Source organism: Oncorhynchus clarkii, unplaced genomic scaffold (genome assembly GCF_045791955.1).
Source record: "Oncorhynchus clarkii lewisi isolate Uvic-CL-2024 unplaced genomic scaffold, UVic_Ocla_1.0 unplaced_contig_9695_pilon_pilon, whole genome shotgun sequence".
In the NCBI taxonomy this organism is placed as follows: domain Eukaryota; kingdom Metazoa; phylum Chordata; class Actinopteri; order Salmoniformes; family Salmonidae; genus Oncorhynchus; species Oncorhynchus clarkii.
Window position 1 is genome coordinate 17,669 of NW_027258927.1, and position 15,442 is coordinate 33,110.

The window sequence follows — 15,442 nt, forward strand, 5'->3', positions numbered from 1 at the left end:
CCCAACAACTGGAGACCAGCTAGAACACAACTAACACAACACAACTAAAATATAACCGCAGATCAAAAGCAGTGAGAGCAGACACTTACAGATTGATGGCTGGGGCCCAGCCGATGGTAAAACTTTGAAAAAGGTGCAGGCTGAGTTAGCTACCAAAGGGAAGGGGATGCAGTGAGGGAAATCCAATATAGCGATAAAAATCCAAAATAGATAGATTCCAGATGTCAGTCAGCTAGTGCGCTAGCATTAAACCAAGGTGGCAAAAGTTGCAAAACTCCTGTAGCCTACTTCATAGAGAACATAATAAAAAAAAATTGCAAAACAAAAAGAAGAACAGACGAGGTACTACACAATTAGAGAAAGCAGGTATGATTTTCTCTTTAGTTTTAATTCCACATCAAGAAGGCACCAACCAGTGCCTGCCGTGCTAACGGGTTCCAACTGGATAACACAGCCACAAAGTCCGTGACGAGCATGAGGATGCTAACGTTAGCCAGCTCGAACTAGCTAACGAGCTAGCATATGAACTCGGTAGCACAGAGTATATTTTCCATATTACATGGAGAAATAGTGCATTGTGGGTAGTTTAGAAGATATCCAGAAATTTGTTCATAAATATGTAATAATTGTTTGTAGTTATAGGTAACCAGATCGTGACTACAACTAAGTTACTAAGTCTTTGACCACTCTGTGTTGTTACGTTGGTGAGTAAAAACTACTCATGCTTGCTACCCTTTAATAAGGTAGATTTGATTATTGGTCTTGTCAGACATAATTATTTAGTCATTACTGTGTTATTACAGTGTTAATAATACTATTAATGTATTTTTACAGTGTTATTACACTCACAACCTCTTAAGATAGCTCTGTGCGACTGTGTAGCTGGGCTGAAGGAGTGAGCTCATCTCATTACCCCCTGCATGGTGGTGAAGGTGACAACATTTCATAACTGACATTGACACATGCATGTCCTCCAACAGAGGACACCGACTAAAGCTGCCAAACGATTGGATGAAGATAAATTATATGAGGAAGACTTACAAAATCCTACGGCTATGTAATACATCATTAGTGCCTAACCTATTTCGCATCTAACACAGTAGCAATAATTTCAATAAGAGTTAGGTTTTGAGTTTGTCAATGGCTTCCCTGAGATCAGTGGCATGAGGCTTGTTGGTTGTTATGAAGGAGTGGTTCTGGATGGGGTAGCTGTTGAATGGCAAGGGATCACTGGAGAAGGCAATTTATGACCTATTATTAACAATAGTGAAGTTAAACGTTTGAAATCAATTATGGCTGAAACAGTCTATCAATCATCATAGTTTACTATTCATGCTCCTTGTTGGGTAGACTGATTCCTGTGGAGGCCTTCCTGTAGCCTTTTTATCTTCAAGTGATTCTCCCAGTGGTCATCAACATTGCTGCAGCTTCAACTGAGATGGCTGCTGTCCACTGTCTTGTGGTACCGAATGTCAGATTGTGAGGATTCAATCGTTTCTGTCTGTGATGCTGAATCAGAAACTCCACTGTTAGTGCATGTTGTTTACCTTTTAACATTATTCACAAAGTCACCACAGTAACCGGCTACTAATGGTGTTAGCTAGTGATGATCATGATCATCAATTTTATGTAAAAGTATGGATTGGTAACCACTCTTTGTCCCTTTCTATCTTTCTCAGAGGCAAATTATGCCAGCAGCACCAGAGTCCCTCCCCCTGGTGACTTGCCAGCCCATTGGTCAGACAGCTCTGTGCACCACATCTAGCCCTGCCCAATCCCCTGGCAGATCCATGCTGCTGGACACGCCCCACAGAGCCACGCCCACACTATGAGCGCCAACGGGCCCGCACCTGTGGCCCTGGCTACAGCCCCGGCTACAACCCCAGTCGCCCCACCGGTCGCAGCTCCGGTAGCTGCCCCCACGGCTGCCCCGGTCCCGGTGCCGACCGTCCCGGTGGGCGCGTTGGCACAAAAGAAGCGGGCGCAGTACGCCAAAAGCAAGAAACAGGGCAGCAACGCCAACACCAGGCCTGCCAGGGCCCTGTTCTGCCTCAAACTTAACAACCCCATACGAAGAGCCTGCATCAGCCTGGTGGAGTGGAAGTATCCTTTACAACAGACCACAGTGTGTGTGTGTGTGTGTTTGTGTGTGTGTGTGTGTGGGGGGGGGGGGGGGTGTGTATGTCTGGATGTCAGTAATCTAGGCCGTGTTCTTTAGAGTGTGTTGCGTTGTGTGTGATGTGTATGTGAGTACATGAGAAGAATCGTCATGAGCTCAGTTAGGGTCGATTCAGGGCCGTCACAAGAACTTCCACCCATGCACCAATTCCTGATTTACTTCTGAACAGTACAGTTGGCTAACTCTGAGTTGCACCTAGCCCATGCCTAACTGTAGCTGCCTAGCTTTAACTTAGCCATGTGGAGAGACTGTATCCCGTCTCCATTACCTCTCAGACTCCAGTACAACTAGACGAGAGACACTGCTTCACGTTAATCTCACTGCAGCCTGTGACTCACTACCCAACACAGAATATGAAAGTGAAACAGCAAGTCAACGTTTACTTTGAATCAGTTTGTTCGAGCGTAGGTAGCATACTGCAGCAGGGAATGCAAAAACACATTATTTGACTGCTATTGCCACTGAGGTGTGAATCATTCTACACTTTGTGTTTTTTCAGCGGTTCATGCTAGAGAATAGTCAACTGGAGGTGATTTTTTTTTTTTAAACAGTCATTTTTTGCTGCCTCCCAAGGCACAGTGAAAGTCACCACGTCCTAAATCCGAAAATACTGGTGGGGCTTGTAATAACAGAGGGTGACTCAGTGACAAGACACAGCTGTGTGTGTGTCAGCCTCTGCTGGGACTCTGCTGCTCCAGAAGACACAGTCATCAGAACACTGTGATAACAAGGCACATTATCTCATGTTATTTAGTGCTGAATTGCAAAGTTGCATTTTGAATGTTGTTCTGACTTTTTTTACTCCTGTAATTTCCATATCTTTGACTAGAACTATCTGTGTTTGTTGACTATAATTTGAACTAGTCACATGTTGGCACTGTGAATATATTTATGTGATCCACTGCTTTGATGTTTTTCCCTTAACCTTCTCTTCCAGGCCATTTGATATCTTTATATTAATTGCTATATTTGCCAACTGTATGGCCTTAGCTGTGTATATCCCCTTCCCTCAGGATGACTCCAACTCCACCAACCATGACCTGGTGAGTACATTCATATGTCAACATTACTCCTGACTCCCCTAATTAACCCCATGACCTTCGAATCCCATTGCAATACCTTTAACTTCTATTGTGCTCTATAGGGGGAAGTTGCCCCTAGATGCTGACCACTAATGGTTAAGGTTAGGATTGGGGGAGGGGAAGCTGATCCTAGATCTGTTCCTAGGGGACACTTCACCCCAGAGCCTAGAGAATTCTGTGCTTTGCTGTTTTCAGCTGCTACTGTGAATCACTGCTTGGGTTGCTGCTGTGTACTCTGACAGTAACATCATTCATGGTGCAGATGACTTATGGTGTCATTGAAGTCTCTATGGAGGTTCTGTAGGATATAAGATACCCTCAGTTTGTTTTCAGGTTGTTATGCTGTACCCTGCTCAGATGTAATGGCTATGTCTGGTTGTAGGACTAGCGGTTGTCAGGACATGTTTAAAAGGAATATATGGGCGTTTTTTTGCTGGTCAATGGTCATACGTTATTTATGTATAATACATGTAATATCTTGCTTTGGATGTGTCAATGTGTGTGTATATCCTCTTTGAAGATTGTTATTGTGTAACCACAGAGACTATGAGTCCAAGCTTTGGCTACAGAGAGAATCATCTCCATGCTCTTTTCATTCGTACTTTGTCATGTCACATTGTTCTTGCAGTGTACTGGAATTTCATTCAGCTTTTTATTTTTAGAAATCCCCATCTCTGCACCACCGCTCTCTATGCTCCCTGTGCATGTTAGTCTGACAGTGTGTCTGTGTAGGCTGATGAATTATGGGTGATGTAGTGTTCAAAGCAGTGCTTCTACAGCTGAGAGAGAGTATGAGAGTGTGTGCAAAGTCCACTGGCGAAACAACAGACATTTGGATTTGTACATGAGCAGAATTTAGCTGGAGTGTTTAATGATTCATGAAGAGATCGTATGTCTGACTGCAGAGAGAGCGGACTGCTGGATGTTCACGTAATGTTATGTCTGAGAGAGAGAGAGGGGGAGAGAGAGAAACAGACAGACAGAGAGACAGAGAGACAGACAGACAGACAGACAGACAGACAGACAGACAGACAGACAGGCAGGCAGGCAGGCAGGCAGGCAGGCAGGCAGGCAGGCAGGCAGGCAGGCAGGCAGGCAGACAGACAGACAGACAGACAGACAGACAGGCAGGCAGGCAGGCAGGCAGACAGACAGACAGACAGACAGGCAGGCAGGCAGGCAGGCAGACAGACAGACAGGGCAGGCAGGCAGGCAGGCAGGCAGGCAGGCAGGCAGACAGACAGACAGACAGACAGACAGACAGACAGACAGACAGACAGACAAAAAGAGAGAGAAAGTAGGATGGTGTGAGAGTGATAGAAGGCTAGTTGAAGCTGTCCAGTTTTGTAAAACTCAACACAACTACTGCTTTAAAAGATGTGTGTGGTTTATACTGCAGTTATGCGACGACGTTATACTGTAAGATACCAAGATGTACTACTTGAGAAGAGAAGTGTGGTGTAATGCTTGCCAATGTGACCTCCAGGAGGGTGACCCCAGGGTATTTGTTTGCACAGTGGTGCATAGGCGGAGGAAAGTAGGTCATCAGGGACAATACAGTCTGTGCTACACTATTGTGTAATCTTGGTTGGTGTTAAACTACATGTTGTTAGGAGGACGAAAGTGCATCTTCTTAGTGAGGGGATTGCGATGCTCATATCAGTATGAGTATAAGGCAAAAATGTTGTCTTGTATGTCTCAGTTGGTAAAGCATGGCGCTTGCAACGCCGGGGTTGTTAGTTAATTTCCCGCTTGGGGCCACCCATACAAAAATGAATTAAAAGACAGATGAAATGTAACAGGGGATCTGATCTGATAGTTCTGGGGAGTAAACCAGGGCCATATATAAAGTATGTATGGCCCTGGAGTTAACTATGGTTCAAGTTGACTCTATGGAATGTATTTAGCATATACACTGTGTGTACAATACATTAGGAACACTGCTATTCCCATGAAGATTCCAGGTGAAAGCTATGATCCCTTATTGATGTCACCTGTTAAATTGACTTTAATCAGTGTAAATGAAGGGGAAGAGACAGGTTAAAGAAGGATTTTTAAGCCTTGAGACAATTGAGACATGGATTGTGTATGTGTGACAGTCAGAGGGTGAATGGGCAAGACAAAAGATCATAGTACCTTTGAATGGGGTATGGTAGTAGGTGCCAGGTACACCGGTTTGTGTCAACTGCAACTAAATATTAGGAAGGTGTTCTTAATGTTTTGTACACTCGGTGTAGGTATGTAGGCTACATTACACCTTATCTTATGTTCATATGGTAGAATGATGATTAAATCAAATCAAATGTCACATGTGCCAAATACAACAGGTGAAATGCTTACTTATGAACCCCTAACCAACAATGCAGTATAAAAAGAATATGAGTAAGAGTAAGAAATACAAGTAACAAGTAATTAAAGAGCAGCAGTAAAATAACAATAGCAAGACTATATACAGGGGGGTACCGGTACAGAGTCAATGTGCGGGGGCACCGGTTAGTTGAAGTAATATGTACATGTAGGTAGAGTTATTAAAGTGACTATGCATAGATGATAACAAAAGAGAGTAACAGTGGTGTAAGGGGGGGGGGGGGGGGCAATGCAAATAGTCTGGGTAGCCATTTGATCAGATGTTCAGGAGTCTTATGGCTTGGAGGTAGAAGCTGTTTAGAAGCCTCTTGGACCTAGACTTGGCGCTCCAGTACCGCTTGCAATGACTAGGGTGGCTGGAGTCATTGACCATTTTTAGCGCCTTCCTCTGGTGTAGAGGTCCTGGATGGCAGGAAGCTTGGCCCCAGTGAGGTACTGGGCCATACGCACTACCCTCTGTAGTGCCTTGCGGTCGGAGACCGAGAAGTTTCCATACCAGGCAGTGATGCAACCACTGCCGATGGTGCAGCTGTAGAACCTTTTGAGGATCTGAGGACCCATGCCAAATCTTTTCAGTCTCCTGAGGGGGAATAGGTTTTGTCGTGCCCTCTTCACGACTGTCTTGGTGTGCTTGGACCATGTTAGTTTGTTGGTGATGTGGACAACAAGGAACTTGAAGCTCTCAACCTGCCCCACTGCAGCCCCGTCGATGAGAATGGGGGCGTGCTCGGTCCTCTTTTTCCTGTAGTCCACAATCATCTCCTTTGTCTTGATCGCCTTGAGGGAGAGGTTGTTGTTCTGGCACCACACGGCCAGGTCTCTGACCTCCTGTCTCGTCGTTGTCAGTGATCAGGCCTACCACTGTTGTATCATCGGCAAACTTAATGATGGTGTTGGAGTTGTGCCTGGCCGTGAAGTCATGAGTGAACAGGGAGTACAGGAGAGGACTGAGCACGCACCCCTGAGGGGCCCCTGTGTTCAGGATGTGTTGTTACCTACCCTTACCACCTGGTGGCAGGCCGTCAGGAAGTCAAGGATCCAGTTGTAGAGGGAGGTGTTTAGTCCCAGGGTCCTTAGCTTATTGATTTGCTTTGAGGGCACTATGGTGTTGAACGCTGAGCTGTAGTCAATGAATAGCATTCTCACATAGGGGTTCCTTTTGTCCAGGTGGGAAAGGGCAGTGTGGAGTGCAATAGAGATTGCGTCATCTGTGGATCTGTTAGGGTAGTATGCAAACTGGATTGTGTCTAGGGTTTCTGGGATAATGGTGTTGATGTGAGCCATGACCATCCTTTCAAAACATTTAATTGCTACAGGCGTGAGTGCTACGGGTCAGTAGTCATTTAGGTAGGTTACCGTAGTGTTCTTGGGCACAGGGACTATGGTGGTCTGCTTCTAACATATTGGTATTACAGAATCAGACAGGGAGAGGTTGAAAATGTCAGTGTAGACACTTGCCAGTTGATCAGCGCATGCTTGCGGTACACGTCCTGGTAATCCATCTGGCCCTGCGGCCTTGTGAATGTTGACCTGTTTAAAGGTCTTACTCACATCGGCTGTGGAGAGCGTGATCACATAGTCTTCCGGAACAGATGGTGCTCTCATGCATGTTTCAGTGTTATTTTCCTCGAAGCGAGCATGGAAGTAGTTTAGCTCATCTGGTTGGCTCGTGTCACTGGGCAGCTCTCGGCTGTGCCTCTAATCCATGGCTTTTGGTTGGGGTGTGTAGGTACGGTCACTGTGGGGACGCCAGTGACTGATGTGGTGTACTCCTCAATACCATCAGAGGAATACCAGAACATACAGTATTCCCGTCTGTGCCAGCAAAACAGTCCTGTAGCTTGGCATCTGCTTCATCTGACCACTTTCTTATTGACCGAGTCACTGGTGCTTCCTGCTTTAGTTTTTGCTTGTAAGCAGTAATCACGGGGATAGAATTATGGTCAGATTTGCCATATGGAGGGCAAGGGAGAGCTTTGTATGCGTCCCCAGCTACTTGGAGCGCCGCATCTGCGTGAGTGTTTTCCTGTTTGCTCATGGCAGAATACAGCTCATTCATTGTGGCCTTAGTGCCAGCATCAGTCTGTGGTGGTATTTAGACAGCTACAAAAAATACAGATGAAAGCTCTTTATGTAGATAGTGTGGTCTTCAGTTTATCATGTGTTGTCTACAGCATATCATGAAATACTCAAGCAAAATCTCGAGACTTCCTTAGATATCGTGCACCAGCTGTTATTTACAAAAATACATAGTCCACTGCCACTTGTCTTACCAGACGCCGCTGTTCTATCCTGCCAATACAGAGTCTATCCAGCCAGCTGTATGTTGATAATGTTGTCATTCAGCCACGACTCCGTGAAGCATAAGATATTACAGTTTTGAATTTTTCGTTGGTAGTTTAATCTTCCACGTAGGTCATCGATTTTATTTTCTCAAGATTGCACGCTTGCTAGCAGAATGGAAGGAAGTGGGGGTTTGTTCGATCACCTACAAATTCTCAGAAGACAGCCCACCCTCTGACCCCATTTTCTCCACCTTCTCTCCACGCAAATCACGGGTATCTTGGCCTGTTCCCGAGAAAGCAGTATATTTTCCGCATTGGGCTCGTCACTCGTTAAAAGAAAAAAGGATTCTGCCAGTCCATGGTGAGTAATCTCAGTCCTGATGTCTATAAGTTAGTTTCGGTCATAAGAGACGGTCGTAGCAACATTGTGTACCAAATAAGTAAAAAAATAAGTTACAAACAACAAAAAAACACAATTGGTTAGGAATATGTAAAACGTCAGCCTTCTTGATTCAACCTCATAGGGGAACAAACTATAGTGTCATACTAAAAGTCGACTCTATGTAATATAAATGTAGGCTTCAGTACACCTTATGTTATGTCTATATTCTGTAGAGTGGCTATGAAGTCACTCTACAGACGTATAGATTTCACTGTGCCCAGCAACTGTGGGATGGTCGTATTGTTATGTGAGGGAAGGATTGGGTGGGTGGGGATGTATCTAAATGGCAGCTAATGAGCAATTGCTGTGCTGACTGAAAGATCCACACGCACGCACACATATACGGAAACACACACACCCTCCACTACATCCTCATGCTTTCCCGCCCGCCTGGCCTCTGACTGCTACTTAGCCACGCATGACAGGCCATGCTGAGGATTAGACATGTCATTATATATATCACATATTGGACTCAAGAGTACCAGGGAATCTCCCACCACCGCCTCAGTTCGGCCGCTACCAGAAACTTCACTGTCTGCATCTTAAAAAGCACCCAGTTCCCTGCATATGCACTACTTTTTACCAGAGCTCTAGTTAAAATTGTCCAGAGCCCACGGTATTGTCTTTATCCATCTACTGCACTGGCCTTTTTTACATGAATTCTCCCGTTTTTTGTTTGTTGATATTTGTCACGGATGTGTACTTTGGGTAGTGAATAATAGGGTTGGGCTATATTACGATAGCGTTGTCTGTCTACGATGATTGACAGCCAAATTAATTTCCCCCTTCTGGGAAAATAAAGTTGATCTGAATCTGAGCCATCGTCGATGGTGACCATATCGGGATGTGACAGACGATGGTTTAGTCTATTTGAATTTGACTTGCGGCTCACAGTAAATAACGAGTCTCACAGCATACAGCAGGGCAGCAAACAATTGACCTTCCAAGTAATTTGCCTATTCCTATTTGCTAAATTCTATTTGAATAAATATCTCATATACAGAACGCAATAGAGAAATGTAGGCCAGACAGAGTGGAGAATTCTACCAAAGCAGTGCTTTTTTAAGTGGAAATGACAAACTTTAGAAGCCTTTTTAAACCTTTAATACACTACAAGTTTGAAATATTCTGCATTACAGGAAAATTCTTATCAAAAGAGTGATCAAAGCCTAAAAACTTAAGGTAGGTAGCAGGGGACTAATAATGAGAGAGAACCAACAATATCAAAATCTAATGACAAGTTTAAGCTTATTAAGAACGAAATGATCCATGCGGGCTGGGAAAATCCCTCCATGCGAGGTTGTAAACCAAATGGCCAATATCCTATCCTCCTACGTGTAACCTTTATTTAACTAGGCAAGTCAGTTAAGAACAAATTCTTATTTACAATGACTGCCTACACCGGCCAAACCTGGACGACTCTGAGCCATTTGTGTGCCGCCCTATGGGACTCCCAATCACGGCCGGTTGTGATACAACCTGGATTCAAACCAGGGTATCTGAGTGATGCCTCTAGCACTGAGATGTAGTGTCTTAGACCGCTGCGCCACTCAGGAGCCCCTATTAACTCTTCTATTCCATTTTTACACTGACTCTATGCACACTCACACGACTCTACACACTCACTCACACACACACACACACTCACACTCACACGTATTTTTCTCACACACACTTAACACACCCACATTCATACTGACTCTACACACACACACACACACACACACACACACACACACACACACACACACACACACACACACACACACACACACACACACACACACACACACACACACACACACACACACACACACACACACTGCAGCTCCCAATGCAGGCCCATATGTGGGCTGGCCTGCTGATGTTGGGAGTGCCATGATGGCAAGGGGATGGCACAGGGTCAGGGTGGATGGCCTAGCTGTCAGAGAGGGCCAACCAGGCGAGTCCTCTGGATCCTATCTTCCTATCACGAGACTCTAATGCCATGCAGATTAGATTCAGAGACAGACTCAGTGTAACTGGGTTACAGCTCCAGTCGCAACATATACAGTAGCACAGAGAGACAGACAGACAGAGAGACAAGCTGCAAATAGCATCAAAGCAGACAAACTGTGAGGTGAGTTCTACGGATGTCTCCCTAACACAGGGAGAGGGGTTGGGGGAGAGGTCTCACTGTACCGTTAAACTCAGTAGCTTACTTTGAGCTCAGCGAGCTGACATCTTTTAAAGAGAGGAGAGAGGAGGAACATAGACTAAAGCTCTGTGGGAGAAACCAACAGTGAGCTCCTTATTGATATGTTTTGAAACAACTACTCAGAGAGGTGCAGCTATGAGGAAAAGCGTTCTGCCCGAAACTATCACTATCTAATCACACATAAATGGCATACTATTCCCTATATAGTGCACTACTTTTGGGCAGGGCCCTATGGCCACTGTGGCGCTGGCTGAAATTAGTGCACTGCTATACAGGGAATAGGGTGCCATTTCAGACTCGGCCATAGACTAGCTTCTGTGGATGGATGAGATGTGTGTTTAGAACAGAGTCATATTCACTAGGAACCAAATGGAAGGAAATGTGGAGGGACCTACCTTAATTTGCCCAATAAGAAACACTTGTTTTCACTTTCCGTTGCAAAATGTTTTGTGTGTAGTAATGAACACGACCCAGTAATGAACACAACCCATTGCAGTGTGCTGCAGAATCATGTTGCCCTGGTTTGGAGAGTGGGCCTTACAGCTTGCCAGCATCGTTAGTAAAGCTTGGTTTACTGCAGCAGCAAGCAGCTCATTATAAATAGAAATCAATTTCCTCCTCAGGCAGTAAGACAAGGCTGGAGGACTGGAGTTCCACAACCACCAGGAGGCAGAAGGGAGTCCATAATAATAGGGCTAAATGTACACACACACACACACACACACACACACACACACACACACACACACACACACACACACACACACACACACACACACACACACACACACACACACACACACACACACACATACAGCGCATTTCCAAAAGCATGATTCGCCATGGTCCGCCATGGTTGACCAACTTGACTTCCTGCTCTAATACACTGTAAAAAAATTTTTTTTTTTTTTGCTGTGCTGACTGAAAGATCCACACGCACGCACACATATACGGAAACACACACACCCTCCACTACATCCTCATGCTTTCCCGCCCGCCTGGCCTCTGACTGCTACTTATTATTAAGTAACTGGTTCTACAGCCTTTTAAAAAAAATTACTCGGTCAGTGTTACCTGAACTTGCCCTTTTTAGTTATCTCCAACATGAGAAAACATAAGCAAACATTCTTAAACTTTACAGTTTTTAACAATCACTTTGGCACTAATTTCAGAAACTTGTGGTCATTTTTCAAAACTCTAGACACAAAACTCAAAACGGTCATCATTTGTAACACAGGCTGCCCAATGTTCAAAACATTGCATTGTGCATTCATATCTTTAAAGAAACCTTGCACTTGCAGAATCATTGATTCAAGTAACTTATTTATCATGAAATACCATAAGAACATTAATTTAGATCACCCACACACAAGATACCGATAGTTTCGCTGTGTAGTTGTTCGTACAATCATTAAATATTGTAGTACAAAATATGTGATACATGTTTCGTTATACTACTACACGTAAATACATCACTGTAAAATAACAAGTAGAGAGAATACTACAGACACAGTGGAATCCTTGAACAAAATATGACATTTATTGATGAAATACAATAAAATCACAACATTGTTTTCTTTGAATCAACGCAAAAATAATTAGCAACAAAAAAAGAAAAAACAGTCAACTGCAGGTCAACTGCAGGTCAAAAGGTCAACTGCAGTGTTCCTCACCTGGCTTACTGTAAAAAGCAAAACAAACGATTGATTATTGTACTTCTATATTTCCATCAACCCTGTCTTGTAGATTTGGCCACAGGTTCTCATCCATATCACAATGGATGTTTTTTTTAGCCAAACATCTTGGGAAGAATCTTCGGGCGAATCCAGGCCTGACACTGGTCTGCCGTGATGTCATTGCATGGTGAATCCAGGCCTGACACTGGTCTGCTGTGATGTCATTGCATGGTGAATCCAGGCCTGACACTGGTCTGCCGTGATGTCATTGCATGGTGAATCCAGGCCTGACACTGGTCTGCCGTGATGTCATTGCATGGTGAATCCAGGCCTGACACTGGCCTGCCGTGATGTCATTGCATGGTGAATCCAGGCCTGACACTGGTCTGCATTGATGTCATTGCATGGTGAATCCAGGCCTGACACTGGTCTGCTGTGATGTCATTGCATGCGTCATCCATGGCCTTGAGAAGGGTGGCTTGTTCGTGAGGGCACCTATCATATACTCTTCCACCTCCATGTGGAGAAAAATGTCTCAACCGGGTTAAGGAAAGGAGAGTATGGGGGTAAGTACAGGGTGGTAAATTGTGGATGGGCTTGAAACCATACTTGCACTATTTGAGCATGGTAGAACCTGACATTATCCCACACAATGACATAGGTCATGCCATCAGCTCTACAGACCTGATTTAGCTCATCAAGGAAGGTTACATTCGAACAGCGAATCATGTGGCTGCCTGCACCTCAATATATAGAGTATATAGAGTAGGGAGCTTTAGATGTTGTTTGACCAAACATTAGAACGGGCAAGAGGAGTAATCTAAGCAACTTTGACCGTGGTATGATTGTTGATGCCACACATGGTGATTCCAGAATCTCAGAAACAGCTGCCTTCCTGAGATTTTTACGCACTACAGTCTCTAGAGTTTACAGAGAATGGTGCGATAAACAAAACACATTCAGTGAGCGGCAGTTCTGCGGGCAAAAACACCTTGTTAATGAGAGAGGTCAGAGGAGAATGTCCAGACTCATTCAAGCTAACAGAAAGGCCACAAATGGTCAAATAACATCTGTTTAAAACAGTGGTGTGCAGAAGGGCATCTCTTAACGTGCAACACCGTGAATAATTCAGGCTGTTGTGGAGTTAAAAGGGGGCCCTACCCAGTACTAGATAGGTGTACCTAATAAAGTGGCCGGTGAGTGTACAGTAATGTCAAATCTGAAAACATGGTCTGGAAAAGTGGTACATGGAACCATAGAAACAGTGTCTGATAAAGAATGATGATGAAATATTACATCCATAGATAATGTAGTCCAATTGGTTCATGTTCCACGGTAATTGGTGTCAATGGATCTCGTTATCCTGAAACTTTCATGATCTAAACATGGAATATTGTTAGTCAGTTTCCGTAAAACTATGCATTAAGAGTAACGCAACAGTTACTTATCATTTTGAGCAGTTGTATCAATTGATAGTTAGATCATTGTAATGAAATGAATAGACAGTCATCTCAGATGTAATGTGTGAATAGACAGTCATCTCAGATGTAATGTGTGAATAGACAGTCATTTCAGATGGAATGTGTGAATAGACAGTCATCTCAGATGTAATGTGTGAATAGACAGTCATCTCAGATGTAATGTGTGAATAGACAGTCATCTCAGATGTAATGTGTGAATAGACAGTCATTTCAGATGTAATGTGTGAATAGACAGTCATTTCAGATGTAATGTGTGAATAGACAGTCATTTCAGATGTAATGTGTGAATAGACAGTCATTTCAGATGGAATGTGTGAATTGACAGTCATTTCAGATGGAATGTGTGAATAGACAGTCATTTCAGATGGAATGTGTGAATAGACAGTCATCTCAGATGTAATGTGTGAATAGACAGTCATTTCAGATGGAATGTGTGAATAGACAGTCATCTCAGATGTAATGTGTGAATAGACAGTCATTTCAGATGGAATGTGTGAATTGACAGTCATTTCAGATGGAATGTGTGAATAGACAGTCATTTCAGATGGAATGTGTGAATAGACAGTCATCTCAGATGTAATGTGTGAATAGACAGTCATTTCAGATGGAATGTGTGAATAGACAGTCATTTCAGATGGAATGTGTGAATAGACAGTCATCTCAGATGTAATGTGTGAATAGACAGTCATTTCAGATGGAATGTGTGAATAGACAGTCATCTCAGATGTAATGTGTGAATAGACAGTCATTTCAGATGGAATGTGTGAATAGACAGTCATCTCAGATGTAATGTGTGAATAGACAGTCATTTCAGATGGAATGTGTGAATAGACAGTCATCTCAGATGTAATGTGTGAATAGACAGTCATCTCAGATGTAATGTGTGAATAGACAGTCATCTCAGATGTAATGTGTGAATAGACAGTCATTTCAGATGTAATGTGTGAATAGACAGTCATTTCAGATGGAATGTGTGAATAGACAGTCATTTCAGATGGAATGTGTGAATAGACAGTCATCTCAGATGTAATGTGTGAATAGACAGTCATTTCAGATGGAATGTGTGAATAGACAGTCATCTCAGATGTAATGTGTGAATAGACAGTCATCTCAGATGTAATGTGTGAATAGACAGTCATCTCAGATGTAATGTGTGAATAGACAGTCATCTCAGATGTAATGTGTGAATAGACAGTCATCTCAGATGTAATGTGTGAATAGACAGTCATCTCAGATGTAATGTGTGAATAGACAGTCATTTCAGATGTAATGTGTGAATAGACAGTCATCTCAGATGTAATGTGTGAATAGACAGTCATCTCAGATGGAATGTGTGAATAGACAGTCATCTCAGATGTAATGTGTGAATAGACAGTCATCTCAGATGTAATGTGTGAATTGTATTTCTAAATGGTAATACTTTGATGTTAAGTTGTGTCATTTTGAACAGGTGATTTTAGTTCAATGAACAAATGATCTTAGCTTTATGTGTATTGTATCCAAGCAATTGGAAAAAGTGTTAAGAGTTTTGAGAAATGTGCATTTTGATCATTGGTTGTGAGTTTTGTGTCTAGAGTTTTGAAAAAGGACATCAAGGTTTCGAAATTAGTTCCAGAGTGATTGTAAAAAACTGTAACTTAAAGTGTTAACTTAATGTGTTTTCGCAAATTGTCTCATATGTTCGTTCAACTCTATATTTTGGGCATCTTACCTAAAAAATATATGTGGAATTA

General features: G+C 43.3%; 1 protein-coding gene across 1 annotated transcript; it reads left to right on the plus strand.

Moving 5' to 3' along the window:
• Nucleotides 1-1,742: 1,742 nt before the first annotated feature.
• LOC139399207 (voltage-dependent L-type calcium channel subunit alpha-1D-like) lies at nucleotides 1,743-3,222 on the plus strand (the record flags this gene model as incomplete). The annotated part of the gene is made up of 2 exons (XM_071144720.1): nucleotides 1,743-2,103; nucleotides 3,117-3,222. Coding segments are annotated over exons 1-2 (381 nt in total), but the record flags the coding sequence as incomplete, so codon positions are not given.
• Nucleotides 3,223-15,442: the final 12,220 nt, after the last annotated feature.